The 17,736-nt window shown below is 42.0% G+C and overlaps 1 protein-coding gene across 1 annotated transcript in view; it reads right to left on the bottom strand.

The window, feature by feature from the left end:
* Window positions 1-17,242, bottom strand: part of MAP3K15 (mitogen-activated protein kinase kinase kinase 15) — a 61,068-nt gene extending 43,826 nt beyond the window's left edge. The window contains exons 1-5 of the mRNA XM_056131130.1: window positions 16,879-17,242; window positions 13,656-13,795; window positions 11,085-11,108; window positions 4,556-4,749; window positions 70-238 (exon numbers count right to left, since the gene is read on the bottom strand). Coding sequence (XP_055987105.1) covers window positions 70-238; window positions 4,556-4,749; window positions 11,085-11,108; window positions 13,656-13,795; window positions 16,879-17,242 — 891 coding nt within the window. The remainder of the gene's footprint in view (window positions 1-69; window positions 239-4,555; window positions 4,750-11,084; window positions 11,109-13,655; window positions 13,796-16,878) is intronic.
* Between the last annotated feature and the right edge of the window lie 494 nt (window positions 17,243-17,736).

The following is a 17,736-nucleotide window of genomic DNA, read 5'->3' as shown; positions in this document are numbered from 1 at the left end:
CTTGGATAAGAGTATTGCTTGTAAAGAATTCCTAAAATCAAGGAAAAAAATCTCAAGAGTATGCCATACCTGAACATCACGGTAGGATATCAGCAAACTATCAATGATCTCTGAGGTCAGAACCTCCATGTTATCCATGCGGAGTTTGATCCGAGTCAGTTCCCTCACCAGATCATCACCTTGATATCTTCCTCTGGATCTCTGGATGTCATTTAATAAGGCTTGTTTGAAGTAAATACTGAGGGGGAAAAAAAACCTCTGGTAACATCTCCCTGTACTCAGGACCCTTGAGTAGCTCTAACAAATATGGTTGTCACTGATACAATTTAGACTAACACTTGGGGTATCTAAGCCCAGATCTGTGCTTCCATGTACTAGACCAAAGGGAGACATGTTCTACTTATTGGTCACATTTTAAAGCCACTAACTGCTAAGTAACAAAGAAAAATAATCACTTCGTGAAAACCTTGAAAATACTTTCAAAGAGACATTACTTGTACTCAGATGACAAATAGGACTGACTACCTATTAATTCCATCCTCTGAGATGGTTCAATCTGAGTTTAGTTACAAGGCACTTTAATATAACAGTTACTACCCTGGCTAATAAGAGATTCTCAGAGTCAAGCAAAAGTACCAAAGCCTTGAGAAAGAGTAAAGGGTCACCATCTTTGAAATCATCCAACATTATTTTCCAATGGGCCTAGCTCCACAGCTCCTGAACCCCCACTCCTTGCCACACCCTATCAGGTAAACTGATCTCCCAATTGACAACTCTGAGGCCTTTTCTAGAATGGGAGCAGGTGGATATCCCTTCCTTCTGGCTAGGCCCAGCAGCCTCCATGCCTGACTTCCATCATTTCAACAGGGTGAGCCCCAGCATATGTGGCTGCACAAGAGCTCCTCATCAAATTTTAGACTGCTCAGTCACACATCCCATAACTGGGAGAAGGTGGGGAATTATTTCTGTCTTGATTACTCAGAGTCTCCAAGGGGGACTAACTACAAAAATTTACCCTCAGCATAGGAGGAGCACAGCAAACTCAATGGGGAAGACTCTTAGAAAATAAACAAGCTCAATGAGCACAGTAGTAACACAGGAGGCTATAAAGTCATTTTCGGAGGATTTCTTGATCTGGGTGGTGATGGGTAAGGTGTTGAGCCTCCAGATCAACACCAACCAGATCAATAAATCCTCCGAAAATGACTTTAGTGACAGCATTTTGAAGGTGTTTAAAGAGTTCAAAGAAACGATGGCATAGGAGTTAGCAAAGCAAAAGAAAGTATGACCTCAGTAATAAGAAAACTACAAGGAGAAATGATGCATATGGTAAGTGAAATAAAGAACTCAATAGAAGTTCTCGGTATCAGATTAACAGCAGCTAAGAAAATGATAAAGGAACTCCAAGATGAGATTGAGGGAATTTTCCAGAAAAAAAAGAAGTTGGAAAATAGTCTGAAAAGAAATGAGTAACATACCACAGAACCATGAGATGAGTTCAAGAGGAATAATATAAGAATCATCAGAGTCCTGAAGAACAGGAAGGCAAATTCAATGAAGAAACAATAGTTAAATAAATCACAGATAAGAATTTCTCCAAATAGAGGAATACAGGGATGCAGATCCAAAAGGGCCAAATGGTCCCAGCAAAAATAGATTTGTATAGGAAAACTACAAGACATATGCTATGAATTAACCCAGGGAGACAGAAGTAAAAGCAAATCAGGACATTCTAAGGATGTAGGGACAGGATGCCCTGGAAACATATGGAAATACATTCCATTTAGACAATTATAAATATGTAGTGCTCTCTTCAGATACCCCCCCCCCCAATTTCTAATTTTTAAAAACATTCAAGGCTAACTGCAAAAACATCTGGCTTCTGTACTAAAGATATGCTTGACTGCTTGCTTGTTTTAGCTGATAGAAAGTCCACTGATGTGGTCAAAACAGGATGTAATAAAAAATGCTTATAAACCTTGTATGGGCTCACGCTTGGAGCTGTATAGCAGACTGGGACTCTTGTTTCCAAGCAGGGCAGCCTTTGCAGGTTAATGAAGGCTCTTCAATTCGGCAATCAAGTATGTTTTAAATTTCTTGGGCAACTCTCACACCACAACAGTACGCAAAATGACAAAAGCCAAAGAGAAATAAAAGTATCGAAAGCAGCAAGTTCAAAAAAAGGACCTTACATACAAAGAAAAGCCCACAAGATTCATAATGATCAAATGAAATTTTATGAAGCGGAATAGAATGAAGGGATATAATACAAAAATTCAAGAAGCTGAACATATCACCAATAATGTTTTATCCAGCTAGATTATCATTCAGATTTGAAGAAATGATAGAGAGCTTTAGGAACAGGCAAGAGCTTAGAAAATTCATAACCTCAAAATCAGTCTTACCAGCCCACCTACGTGAAACCTTAGTATTATTTTCAATATTTTTACAACTTCTTCTGCAATTTTTGTTTCCATTATTTTAAAAACATTTAAATATTTGCATGAAAACCACAATGCCTAAAAAGAGGAAAGAGAGACAGAGACAGAGAGAGAAGAGAGAGTGAGATAGAGAGAACAGAAGAAAAGTGTCTGCAATATAGGTAGGCTGAGGTACAGGTTGGGGTTGACTAAAGGGAAACTGGGAACATTGGTGGTGGGAAATGTACACTGCTGAAGGGATGGATGTTGGGACGTTATGTGACTGAAAGCCAATCATGAACAATTTTGTAATTATATCTCAATGTGATTCAATAAAAAGGGGGAGAAAAAGATAAATCTAGTGCTATTTAACATTCCTCCCAAAAACCAGTCTTACCAAAAACATTTAATGAAATTCTTTGAAAGGAAAGACAAAGGACTATTTTACAGTGAGCAGGGTGCTTGCCTTGCACATGGCCAGCCAGGGTTCAATCCCCAGTATCCCATATGGCCCCCAATCTTCAAGCCCTGCCAGGAATGATCCCTGAGTGTAAGAACTAGGAGTCAGTTCTGAGCACTGCGGAAAAACCCAAACCCCACAACCACAAAAAAACAAAAGGAAAGACAAACTCCTCAGCATTTGGCAATGAATATGGAGCGATAGCACAGCGGGTAGGGCGTTCGCCTTACACGCAGCCAACATGGCCGACCCGAGTTCGATTCCTCCGCCCCTCTCGGAGAGCCCAGCAAGCTACCGAGAGTATTCGATATGCCAGACACAGTAACAACAAAGTCTCCAATGGAGACGTTACTGGGCCCGCTCGAGCAAATCGGCGATCAACGGGAGGGCCTTTACCTTTACCTTTACCTATGGCATTCACTCAGTGCTTTTGGTTCACCTCTACAAGAGTAAGAAAATTTGTTTATGCCTATCCTGCTAGGACTTTTTACGTTCACAATAACTAATTAACATTTCAGCAAATATTCTCTTTCTTAGGATAAAACACTTTTATACTTCTATAGGCTTATTCATATTCTCCTCTTGAATTTTTCTTAACTCTCTTTATTCTTACTAATTTTGCATGTGTAAGATTTATCTGTTTCACGTAAATCTTAAAATGTATTAGCGCATATTCATAAATTAATTCTTTAAGTTGAGATACCTTAAAGAGTTAGTTTTTGAAAAAAATTATCAATCTATTTTTTATTATTTTGTGGAATTCCAGGAGTGTAGCTTTATTCACTATATGTGTGTAGGTGTCACCACCTCCACAATTAAAAAGAAAGATCCATCCCAAATATGATATAAAAAATAAGCATAGTAAGGGGAAAAATGATCACAATCAGCAGAACTTAAGATTTTGTCTTTAGAATAGGGGGAAGGGGGCGGTAGGGGTACTTGGGACACTGGTGAAGGAAATGGGTTTCTTTGGTTGCAAGTGAAATAATTGGATCCTTTGGTTAGGTAAAACAGGTTATCTACCTTCAACTTTTAGGAGATTTTCAGGTATGATTTTCTTGAGCCCTGATGTTCCAAGAGATGAACTGACTTCACAAAGCCATACCATGAGGGAATCACCTATACTAGAATCCCAACTGCAATCCGTCTACCTCTGAGTCACTATACCACACACTGTCTGACATAACGTAAATAAAAGAAATGCAACACATCCTGAGGTCAGGATCTTTGTATAAAATTAGAGCATCTATACTTATCTACCACAATAACTTAAAAGTCAAAATAATCTTGCTGAGGCACTTAAACAATCTTAACAATGGATGGAGTCAAGGGATAGGGAGATTATATTAAAAAATGTCTTGAAACATAAACTCTTAGCAGTGAATAGGAACTGTACAGAAATTAGTGACTTAACTTCCTTATTTTCTAGACAAAAGTAGGTTCCAGAGGAGATTCCTTATGAAGGTCACATATGGAATCAGAACTAGATACAAGCTCAAACTTGCCCTCAAACTTGAGCCTCAGTCAAGTAGTAAGGTAGAAAGGGACAATGGATTCCAAGAGGACTTAAATGTACTGCCTGGAGAACAATATTTTGAGGGTATACTGCTAACATGAATGTGAAGGACAAAACCTGACAAAGCTCATAGGATTGTGGATGTCTAATTAGAATTACCATGACTTCGAGTGGATGTCCATGAGGAGGCTATAAAACTTGTCCACCAGGGGTACACAGAGTGGGCTGAGAATGGTGTACCAGTTGGGTTGTAGGTACTCAGAAGCCTGATTCTGGACTTTGTTATCACAGCAAAAATATTCAGCACGTGGTGTCACAACGTACGGGATGAAATAATAGTTTCCGCTAATTACCTAGAGAACAAGAAACACACATGTTATGCACAGTCATTGGTGAAGAAGGGGAGCAGAAGATTGGCACAGAAGTCTAGTAGGACAGGAAAGGAGAAAATGTCTGCTGATGAATTATACCATGTTACTGTAAACCTGGAGGACATAAAGCAGTAAACTGTTCCATTTGATAAGCTTTAACATACAGGAGATATGACAATAAAATCTTTGGTGTTGAATGTTAAACTGATCAATAGATGTTTCTAAATTTCATTAGTAAAGATTTTAGCCTTTAAATATTGGAAATAAATCACATTTTATTTTGTGTCCCCAACTATGGATCCTTATACCCAGAGATCAATCACCAAGGATTGCCATGCAAAAGTATATCTTCTTTCTGTGTGGCTGGTAGAGGAATGTTACTTAATAAGTACAGGCGAACTATTATCTTTACTGAGTAATACCAGATGGCAATTCTAATTCACATAATAAAGATATGCCAGTAATTCTAGAAATATTTAAAACATGATAAAAAGAAATAAATTAAAATATTTATAAATAATCTTGAGTTTCCATAAAAGGTGTAATACTCCAACCCATTTGTATAAAATCATTGTCTTAAAACTGTTTCCCAACAAATCATTTCTACTAAAGTCTTATTTAGCTTCTTCCTAAAAGAAACAAATTCTTCCCATATACCACAGAAGCACACTTTGTTCTAGTCATACTCAAATCCTGATTAAGGAACATATGCTACATTCAGAAGTAGTAGCAAAGGCTGTTTAGGATTCCATGGGGAATCTGAACCCTTGAGCAAATAGCCACAGATAAAAATGACAGCCTGGCAAGCTACCGAGAGTATTTGATATGCCAGACACAGTAACAACAAAGTCTCCAATGGAGACGTTACTGGGCCCGCTCGAGCAAATCGACGATCAACGGGAGGGCCTTTACCTTACCTTTACCTTAAAAATGAGGAGAAAGGGAATTCATGAAGTCTGAAAGCAACTGAGCAAGGCTAATGAATCCAAAGTCATGGGAAAGCAAAAATAAGTCCTTTATAATAATCGTTCATAAAGTATGCACTTTAATAAAGTTTAAGAAATTTTATAGAAAAAAATGAGACCAATGTTTATATTTCAGAGTGATGCATACACTTTCAAATGAAAGCACCAGTAATTGTATGCTGAATTTTTGTTCTTAAAAAAATAGGTCCAACCATCTTCAAATGATAGAAGAAAAATTTTCCAAAAGGATAATTCTGGTATAGTAAGTGTTATCAGAAAGCACAGTAAAAGCCAATGGTCTCTGACACCGTGGGGACAGCAGTGGAGGATTTTTTCCTTTCAAGCTTTTAGTTCTTACCTTAGTAATAGAAATTTCCCGAACTACCACCTCTAAAAGGGCTGGAGCGATAGCACAGCGGGTAGGGTGTTTGCCTTGCACACCCGACCCGGGTTCGATTCCTCTGTCCCTCTCGGAGAGCCCGGCAAGCTACCGAGAGTATCCTGCCTACATGGCAAGACCTGACAAGCTCCCCATGGCGTATTTGATATGCCAAAAACAGTAACAACCCTCACAATGGAGACAGTACTGGTGCCCGCTCGAGCAAACTGATGAACAAAAGGGGGACAGTGCTACAGTGCTACCACCTTTAACAATCACAATCATGAACAGCTTGTTCAATGTCATCATTAGTTTAAACAACACGTGCTTTTTAAAAAACTCACATTACATAGGTTGGTGATGTGGTGCAAAGGTAGGACAAATGCCTCACATGGGTAAGACCCTGGGTTCCATCTCCAACACACAAAAGAGAAAAGTTCTATTACAAAATCTAGATTATATAGTGTCAAATGCCATAATTTTTAATGCCTAATATACTGTCTAGTGAATATATATAGCACATATTATTCTCCCATTATCTAATTTCTGTTTCAGGGTGGGTTTTAAACCATATCTATATACTCCTACCTCCACAATCAGTGCGGTAACTCCTTATGGTGGTGGGGATCAAAGTGGGCCTTGCTGCATGCAAGGGAAGTACCTTAACTCCTGTACTATCTCTCTAGCCTTTAGGTTTCAAGTTTGAATTTTTCTCTGGAAAGGTCACTTAGTGATGCTTCATGGCACTTCTGATGGTACTCTGATAACCATGCTGTGCTGTACTAGCAACTGAATCCTAGGACTTCCACATGCAAGCCCTTTGAGTTACCTATTAGTAACCATAGCCCTTTCAGTTACCTACTGGCCCCTTGAAATTTTAATTGAGATGAACAACTTTGCATATGGCATCTTTATTGTTCCATCTTTTCCTAAGAGTAGCTTTCCAGGAGTGAAATCATTAAAGTCTGTAAAGGTTCCTGATATGTGCAGCTCAGTTGCTCTCAAAACAGAACAGGTTATACATCGATCTATAATGTACAAAGGCATTTCCATTTTATTATCCCCCTCAGCAGGGATGGGCAATATTATTTTCACATTTATTATGTTAGGTGAAAAATGTCATATTGCGAATGAAATTGGGGAGCTAGAGAAATAGTACAAGGGATAAATAAGTGTCTTGCACATGGCTGACCCTGGTTCAATCCCTGGCATGGCCCTGAGTACAAAACTAGGAGCAAGACCTGAGGTGTGGCCCAAAGACCAAAATGAAAAAAATACCACATGAAATAGAACATATCATCTCCAGCACTGTAAGAAAACAGAACTCATATGGCCGAGGACTAAATCCCAACTCTACCCTATACTGAGGTGAACGAAAAAGTACTTACCTGAACATAAATTTTCTTATCTTTAAAGTGAGGACAATAATACTATCAACCATATTAGGTGACAGAGGCTAACATATGAACATGGTACATAATGTGCTGTCAGTAAGTGTGAGTTATGTTCAATAGTCCTGTACCAGACCATGAGTTCTGAGCCATGTATCCATTAATTCTTAGGAGTCTTAACTTGATTAATAAAAAATTACATCTGTCATAATTTATCTTTAATTGAAATGTGACAGCACTTTGAATCAGACCTGGAACTTTTTCACCAACAGAACTCATGGAATTTTTCATATCCTATTACAGTTCCTACAGAGATCCCCAAAACACTTTTATAATGTCACTATTCCAAAAATTGATAGTGTTTAGACTTACTATTAATCTTGCAAAATTAATGAAGCATATAAAATGTAACACAGAATATTAAAAAATATTTGGTAACTATATTTCAGTGTCATCTGTCTTGAATTTAAGCATTTTTAAAAACTGAATCAGTGTGAAATAGTTACAAAGCTTTCATGATTGAGTTTCAGTCATACAAGATCAAATACCCATCCCTCCGCCAGTGTACATTTTCCACCACTAATGCCACCAATGTCCCCAGTATCCCTCCTGCCACCCCCTCCCCACGCCACCCCTGCCTCTATGAAATGCACTTTCCTTTTAACTCTCTTTCTACTTTTGGGCATTATGGTTTGCAATACAGATACTGAGAGGCCACCCTGTTTGTTCTTTTGTCTTTCAGCCCACCTCCTATCCTGAGCGATCCCTCCATCACTGACACATTTTAAAAGATATTCTGTCAAAGGTTCCATAAGCTCCATCACACTAACAAAATGGCACCATACCCTACAAGTCTAAGAGGCCTTTCTCTGAACTCCTGGCTTATACTGAAGCCCTAAAATATTAGAGGCCCTTCAGTGAGCATCACATATGAAGAGCCCCATGAATAGCAATACAATTGCGGTCAACCAACAGGTATCAGTATTTACAGGCAATCCAGGTAAACAGAGTGCATCAAGATCTCAACCTAATTTTTCACTGGGTTTTATCAAAAACAAGGACTAATAAAACCATCCCTCAGCTGGATCCTCTGTGGTTACCTGGGACAAGAATTTTCAGGGCTTAAGAAGGCCAGGGTGGAAACGATTATGGGCTTCCTTAGCTGAGTACCTTTTACTTATGCTGACAGCATACAGCAAAGTTAGTCAATAGTAGCAAAAACTTTATAAACTGCAAGCTTCAGAGAAGATAAACTGCACAAGAATTTATCCAAACAGATTTCATAATGAAGACTTTCAACAATTTGACAGTACAGAAAATATTTTTTTAATTTTCTGTGCCCAGGGCTTAAGCCTGACTCTTTGCTTAGGGCTCGCACAGTTAACAGGCTCTGGTGACCATAAGTGGTGTTGGAGATCAAACCCAGGCTGATCACGTGCAAGGCAAGTGCCCTACCTGTATTATCACTCTGGCCCTAGAAAATATATATAAAATAATGATACAAAAATTTAATATTTCAGAAAATCATGTAGTCAAAATGAGAGAACATGTAAGACAAAATGGAAGATTATTTAATACTACCCCAAACAGAATGATTTCTGAGTACTATGAATGAAAGCATGTCTTGATTGTTGGCAGAATGTGGTACTTTGGAACTTGAAGCTTGAACACATAAGGCTTGCAAAATCCCTGGTGAAAACTGAAGTGAAAGTAGCACAGAAGTTTGTTCTCAAGGGAATTTAAGCAGTAAATGAGCAAAAAGGAACAGTAATTTCTTAAAGTGTATTTACTATGTTTACGTTTGACAAAGTCAATTTAAGTTCAAAAAGTACACTTCAAAAAAACTAATGACAATAAAGATATAAGTCTAATATATTTCTCTATGTCACTTAAAGAAGAATAAAAAATAATAAGTGCACATTTACATCAAGGAAAACATAATTATATATTTTTAAAATCAATGTGAATAACATTCTACTCACTATTTCTTTTCTATTTACCTGGTCAAAAGATAATCAAATATGCAAAATCTGGACAACAATTTCAATTGTAAAATCAGGTAATAGTATTTTTAAAGGTAAATGAAGATATCCTTGATGAAAACATGCTATGCAGTGCCAACTGTACTACTGTAAGTGTCCATCTGTTTTCTTCAAACTGAATGGCTCTCATAGAGTCATCATATTATTTCAGAGCTGGCACAGAACCTGAAATCAGCTAATTAATACCTTTATTTTATATATGAGGAAAGCAAGTTCCAGCAAGGCTAACCAAGTGGCCCTGAGATGACCCCAGAGTCAGACAGATCTCATAGCCTTCCCCTTTATTCCCAGGATATTTGTTACTGTCATCCAGCTTAATTCTAAAATCTCCTTATATTAGGCTATGATACACAAAATGCTCAAGCCATCATATAGATGAGTGGCAAATTTTATGGTATATGAACTGTATTTCAATTTAAAGAAAATGAGTATCATGGCCACCAAAGTCTTACTAAGTTGGTAAGCGTAATATTTATATTTTGGTTTTGAAATTGGTCCCACTAAGTGTGGCATTACTGCTGTGTTACTTAAATACAGAGAAAATTTTGTGTTTTGTATTTCCTGAGCACATCAATTGAAAAGAAAAACAAAACCCAGTTAAGAAGGTAAAAACACTGGTGATGGAGAGAGTACAGTAGGTTTGATCCCTGGCATGCCACATGGTCCCCAGAGTCCTCTAGGAGTGATGCCTCAGAGAAGAACCAGAAACAACCCCAGAGCAGTGCCAGGCATGTCCCCAACCAAAAAAGTAAAACATCTGGAAGTGACTCTAACAAAGGAGGTGGAAGACTGAAATTTTTAAGTTATTAGTGTAGGAAATAGAAGACAGCAAAGAAATAGAAAGATATCCTGTGTTTAAAGATTGGAAGATTAAATATTATTAAATGATAATCTTATCTAAAACAAGGTTAAAATTTAATCAATCCACACAAAATACTAAAAGCATTTTCCCCAATGAAATTAAACAATTCTAAAATTTCTACAGGACTACGTAAGACCCCAAATAGCCAAAGAAATGCTGAGAAAAGAAAATTGGAGGCTTCATGTCTTCAAACAATGTTATATGGAAACAATAATTTAAAAAGCACAATACTGGGGAAAGCAAGTACACAGATCAATAAAAAGACCAGAAATAAACCTACATATTAATGGACATATTAAGGAACATAACCCACATATTAAGCTATGACAGAGTAACCAAGTGTACATAACAGAGAAAGGAAATGGTACTGAGAGAACTGCATAATCAGTGAAAAAAATTTTAAACTAGACTACAGTTTAGCATCATAATGAACTAAAATGAGTGATTTATATTTTAGAGCCCAAATCATAAAATACATAGAAGAAAACATAGGTGATACATTCTAGACCTTAACAGAAATGAATTTGAAGACTCAACTTCAGTTAGGAAAACTTAGGAAAAGGTTAACTACAGCTGTCCTTCAGAAACACAACTCATAAACTTTGCTCTCTGGGATTTTCAGGCAAGCATTTTACACATTTTAATCTATGTTAAAAAATCTGAAAGTGTAGTACTTACTTTGTTTTTCCGAGTTACAAATTCCTGAAAAGAAAAAGAAAAAATAAATGCACCTATTTTTAAAACTCACATTTTAATTTTAGTAAATAATTTTTGACTTTATTAATTTTTCTGGTACCATGGTTTACAATGATGTTAAAATAAATCTCAGGAATATTTGTTCGAACTTCATGCCCACTACCAGTGTCAATTTCCTTCATCAATGTCTCAAAGTTCTCTTACTACCATCAACCCTAACAACCTTTTTTTAAAAAAATTAATTATTATAGTTTAGGTCACATGTTCAAGTGTTAATGCTTATGGTTTTTATGTATCTCATCTCTCCACCACCAAAGTGTTCAAGACCCCTGACCATTTCATCATAGCCCCCATTTACTCTTCACCTTACCTGACATTCTCAGTTCTGTAAATTCCTGAATTTACAAGGGGTTGCAAGCACTTGATATCTTCCATTACTTTTCTTTTATCTCTATATATATACTACAGACAAGTGACATCTGGTATTTTTCCTTCTCCCCGTAAATTATTTTGCTTCAAATGTCTTATAGTTCTGTCCAAGTAGCAGCAAACTGCATGATTTCATCTTCTTGTGGTTATACGGTATTCCATTACACACACATCTACAATACAACTCCTCCCCATTTTGTATTTTTGAATTGATGTTTTTGTTTGGTGGGGGTGATGCCAAGAAGCTGAATTGCTGGGAACACTGCATTTATGCCACTGCATTTCCATATGCATTAACAAGTGCTGTGTACCCGTCCCTATCCCCATTGCTCAACACCCACTTCAGAGCAAGAATTAATCACTAGAAACTTGCTCCTTCGAAGAATTTCATACTGGAAGAACTTCTAAACATTGTAAAATTAACATTTTAAGTAAAAGTGACTATTGGATAGCTTTATAATATTGGGGGAATATATGGTTATAAAGACTTTGACAAATGTCAATCCTTTCTTTCTAAAGATATTCTGCCATTCAGGTTTAGGGCTCTGAATGCCCTGCACCTCATATTTTCAAACTGAGTGAATATCAGTGATGGCAAAGAAGAATAAATAAACACTTGTATCCAATATCTGTTTTTAAATTATTTCTTTAATCCACCAAAATCTGTAGGATACCCCTAGTCAGCCTTTCTACAGAAGGGGTATTGCTGGCAGAATTCATGACACCTCACTATAGCAGTCTAGGCATTTTCTATTTCAATGACAACAGTTATAGTTAGTTAATTTATTTTGATGGTTCTGCAGTCCCTGATTATATATACCATTCATGCCTTAAAAGCCAATCTGTGCAGGAAAAAGAGAAAAGGCAATTAAACAGCTACATTGCAAAATATTCTTTACATGTTCTGTGCTTTATTTTTTTTCTGATTACAAGTGCAGACTGCTTATTTGGGAGCAGATACAACTACCTATCTCCTTTTTATCACAAGGTTTTCCACAATATTCATAATTAAAACTTACCTAGATCATGGGGCATTTGGCAGTTCAATGAAGCACAGTGAAAAACACAAGTATTGAATTGAAAATAATATACATTCAAACTTCATGTTTCTCAGCTGGAGACATAGTATAGCAGGTAAAGAACTTGCTTTGCAGATGACTGGCCTGTTTTTGAACTCAGTACCACCTGTGGTTCCTGAACACTGACAGAAGTATCCCTGGGCACAGAACCAGGAGTAAGCCCTGAGCACCACAAGTGTGGCACCCCCTACAGAAAATGTCTTAATAACTATCTTTTCACATTTCTTCGTTTTAAATATTTCTAAGAATAGGTACCTTACTATTAAATGTCTTCATATTAATATCCAGGTTTGATAACTGATTTCTAAGTTACTGTTTGTTGGTTTTGGGGTGAGGGCCACACCCAGAAGTGATGAATGGCACTACTCTTGGCTATGCTTGGAGGACCAACTGCAGTGCCAGGGATAGAACCAAGGTAGGCAACATGCAAGGAAAACATGTTAATCCCTGTATCATCTCTCTGATCACCAAGAATTTATTCTTCAATACATAGATAAAATTGGCAATTAAGAGATTATGAGTGGTGTGTTTGCTTCAAAAGAAATTAACACGAGCATTTTTGCCTGTTCTTCCCTAGAAATGATCATGTTGCCTACATATTTTGAGCACATATGAGGATCACAGTTGTCAGGAAGTCATCTAAATGTGCTAGAATCTAGAGTGGTAAAAAGTTAATCTTTATGGTTTGACTCCAAATCCTTATGTTTTGACAAAAGTATATCATTATGATTTGACTCTAATCTCACATGCTGCATGTACATTTCAAATGAAGCACAGCAGGTAAGGTGTTTGCCTTGTATGTGGCCAACCCGGGTTCGATTCTTCCGTCCCTCTCGGAGAGCCCGGCAAGCTACCAAGAGTATCCTGCCCGCATGGCAGAGCCTGGCAAGCTCCCTGTGGCGTATTCGATGTGACAAAAACAGTAACAACAAGTCTCACATGGAGACGTTATTGTGCCCATTTGAGCAAATCGATGAACAACGGAGGACAGTGCTACAGTGCTACTTTCCTAAACAAAGCAACCATAAGGAGAATGTAAACTTACCTCCAGTAAAACAGCTATGTCAACGTTTGTGTTGTAGTAAAGGATCACGTTATTAGTCATGTTGAAACTTTCACGGATTCCAAGATAGTAGAAGAGCAACGGATGTCTGGAGACATCACTCATGTCTGCAATAGCAATATCTATTGTGGACAAAAAGACATGATCTTAGCATACACTTTAATCTCCAATAAGAAGCTACAGAAATATGTATTTCTACAATGCACTTTTTAGGGCAAGTTAAAAAAATATTTGATTAAAATTTCCCACTGAGGGTTGAAGAGCTGGTTTATGAGCAGAGTTCACGTCTTTCATTTTGCATGTGTAATGTCCTGAGTGTAAAAAATGGTTACAAAAAATAAAACTAAGAGGCAGCTACTACACACACTGGGCACACAGGAAGTTAGTTAGCTTAAGTCACACAACTATCACTTCTGCTTGAGCAGAGAAATGGACACTTAAAGTGGGTTAATGCATATCTAGAAGAAGAGGGTTCTTTTAAAGACAGAAAAAAAAATGGGAACAGGGAGATACCACAAGCGGTGGAGCACATGCCTAGAATTTGAGGCACCCTGAGTTCCATCCCTAAGACTGCATGGCTACCCAGCTGGGCAAAGTAGCATTGAATGGCACATCCAGGCATTGCCAAGGCATGGCCTATTGAGTTCCATTGGTATGGCCACTAACCTGTCAATATTTTTTTTAAATAAAGAGAAAAAATTATTCTCTAAATGGAAGAAATAACAAGGTGACTGACACTTAGGTGGTCATGTCTGACTGGTCTGTTAAATTCAGACTAATATTTAGAAATGGATAATCAAAATATGAATAGAAACTGGAGATTCTAAGGCCCAAGGGATACAGGAATGACCACCACTTCTGCCCCCATGCCCCCCCCCCACGACCCAGAGGCATAAAACGCCAACTCACAGTCGCCACACAAGCTCCTGCAGGACCCACAGAGGCCCCCATGGACCCCCACGCGACCCGTAGAGGCCCCCCCGCCCCCCCAATGACCCAGAGGCATAAAACGCCAACTCACAGCGGCCACAAAGGCTCCCAGGAGACCCACAGAGGCCCCTCATGGTCCCTCCACACGACTCAGAGGCATAAAACGCTAACTCACAGTTGCCACACAAGCTCCCGCACGACCCACAGAGGCCCCCATGGCCCTGCACGTGACCTGTAGAGGCCCCCACGCCCCCCCAAACGACCCAGAGGCATAAAACACCAACTCACAGTCACCACAAAGGCTCCCAGGCGACCCACAGAGGCCTCCATGCCCCCCCCCACATGACTCAGAGGCATAAAACGCCAACTCACAGTCGCCACTCAAGCTCCCGCATGACCCACAGAGGCCCCCACGGACCCCCATGCGATGTGTAGGGGCCCCCTCGGACCCAAACGCGACCCGTAGAGGCCCCCACGCCCCCCCCAACGACCCAGAGGCATAAAACGCCAACTCACAGTCGCCACAAAGGCTCCCAGGCGACCCACAGAGGCCCCCATAGCCCCCCCCACATGACTCAGAGGCATAAAACGCCAACTCAGAGTCGCCACACAAGCTCCTGCACGACCCACAGAGGCCCCCACGGACCCCCATGCGATGCGTAGGGGCCCCCACGGACCCACACGCGACCCGTAGAGGCCCCCACGCCCCCCCAAACGACCCAGAGGCATAAAACGCCAACTCACAGTCGCCACAAAGGCTCTCAGGCGACCCACAGAGGCCCCCATGGCTCCCCCCCACATGACTCAGAGGCATAAAACGCCAACTTAGTCACCACACAAGCTCCCGCACGACCCACAGAGGCCCCCACGGACCCACACGTGACCCGTAGAGGCCCCCACGGACCGCCACGTGACGCGTAGGGGCCCCCACGCCCCCCCAAACGACCCAGAGGCATAAAACGCCAACTCACAGTCGCCACAAAGGCTCTCAGGCGACCCACAGAGGCCCCCATGACCCTCCCCCCACGACCCAGAGGCATAAAACGCCAACTCACAATCGCCACACAAGCTCCCGCACGACCCACAGAGGCCCCCACGGACCCATACGCGACCCGTAGAGGCCCCCACGGACCGCCACGTGACGCGTAGGGGCCCCCATGGACCCAAATGCGACCCGTAGAGGCCCCCACGGCCCCCCCAAACGACCCAGAGGCATAAAACGCCAACTCACAGTCGCCACAAAGGCTCTCAGGCGACCCACAGAGGCCCCCATGACCCTCCCCCCACGACCCAGAGGCATAAAACGCCAACTCACAATCGCCACACAAGCTCCCGCACGACCCACAGAGGCCCCCACGGACCCATACGCGACCCGTAGAGGCCCCCACGGACCGCCACGTGACGCGTAGGGGCCCCCATGGACCCAAATGCGACCCGTAGAGGCCCCCACGGCCCCCCCAAACGACCCAGAGGCATAAAACGCCAACTCACAATGGCCACAAAGGCTCCCAGGCGACCCACAAAGGCCCCCATGGCTCCCCCCCACGATCCAAAAGCATAAAATGCCAACTCACAGTGGGCGCACAAGCTCCCGCGCGACCCATAGAGGTTCCCACGGACCCATACGCGACCTGTAATGGCCCTCTCGGACCCACACGCTACCCGTAAAGACCAACGCGACCCAGAAGCATACAGGCCAATTCACAGTGGCCACACAGGCTCCCAGGCGACCCTCAGAGGCCCCCACGTCCCCCGCCCGCGACCCAGAGGCATAAAACGCCAACTCAAAATGGCCACACAAGCTCCCGCGAGACCCACAGACGACCGTCGCATACCCCCTTGAGGCCGCGGCGGACCGCCCAGATCGTCATTAAAATGCCTCAGCGAAGTCTTCCTGAGGTACTTGGCGATAGTCAAATTTCCAAAGTTCCTCAGGTGACTGGAAAAAGTGGCCAGGGCTGGGGTGCGGGAGCGGCCAAATCCAAACTGGGGACGGAAAATCGGGGTCCCTCCTGAAAAGGGGGCTCCGGCAGCGGCGGCTGGATTAATTTTTCTCTGGAAGGTCCTAAGAGACGGGAGCGCCAGTAGAAGGACGACGCCTGCGGGCCCTGGTCTCTAACTTTCCCACCCGTGACCAAAAAAAAAAAAAAAACCCAAAAAATGGTTCTGCTGGCCTCTCCCTCCTCGGTGTCGGGGAGCCGCAAATGGGGGAGGGGATTCTGGGACGCCTGTAAGGGAAGTGGGAACCCATCAGGGGCCGCGGCCCCCGGCTTACCTGCCGTGTAGAAAGCGTCGAGCAAGCCTGGATCCCCAAGCTCCAGCTCCTCTAAGGGCACCGAGCCAAGTCGGACCCCGTGGGTCAGGCAGGCCTTCCTCAGGCAAGCCCGCGCCCCTGCCTCGGGGTTGTTCGCTTCAGGGTCTTCCAGCTCGCGGTCCTGGACTCTCCCGCTGTGCATATATAGCGCCCGCAGGGTACGATACTGGCCGCCGTGCCTCGAACTTGGCACCAGGGAGTCTTTGCCATCTTTGCCGGCTGTGGTGGGCATCAAGCACGACGAGCGTTTGGTGGGGTACCGGGCCAGAACCCTGCCCGAAGCCCCCAAATCGGTGGCGCGGACGTGCTGGCCGCCCTTCTCCATGCTCTCGGTCTAGCACCCGCACCTTCCGGCTGCCGCTCCTTCGACTGCCAGTTTAACCGACGGGTGTTCTAGAAAAGTCCAGGCGCAGGAAGTGAGACTGCGCACTTCCGCCGGCGCAGGGTGGGCTAGAGCGTCTCCTCTCTACTTGGCGGGCACGGCCCGCTCTGCACACCGCCCAGGAAGCCGGATAGAGGAACTCAAAAGCTGATTGGTCGTTGCTCTTCCCGCCTCCAATAGGAACCGGTTTACTCAAAGATGAGTGACGGCTTTCTAATCCAAAAGGCAGAAATGTTTTAAAAGTGCTGATTGGCTACTCCCAGCACTGTCGGCTCTGCACTCGGCCCAGGTCTCGAGGCTCGAGGAACTCGAAGGCTGATTGGACATTGCTCTCACGTGCTTTCGCCGGAAAGGGCTGGATAGAGTGTCTCCTCTCTACTATCCTGAAACCGTCAGTACTGCGCACGGCCTCAGGGGAACGCGAAGCCTGATTGGAT

This window comes from Sorex fumeus, unplaced genomic scaffold (assembly GCF_029834395.1).
Source record: "Sorex fumeus unplaced genomic scaffold, SorFum_2.1 ptg000086l, whole genome shotgun sequence".
Lineage (NCBI taxonomy): Eukaryota > Metazoa > Chordata > Mammalia > Eulipotyphla > Soricidae > Sorex > Sorex fumeus.
The sequence above is the reverse complement of the archived record's forward strand: the minus strand, read 5'-3'. Positions and strand labels throughout refer to the sequence as shown.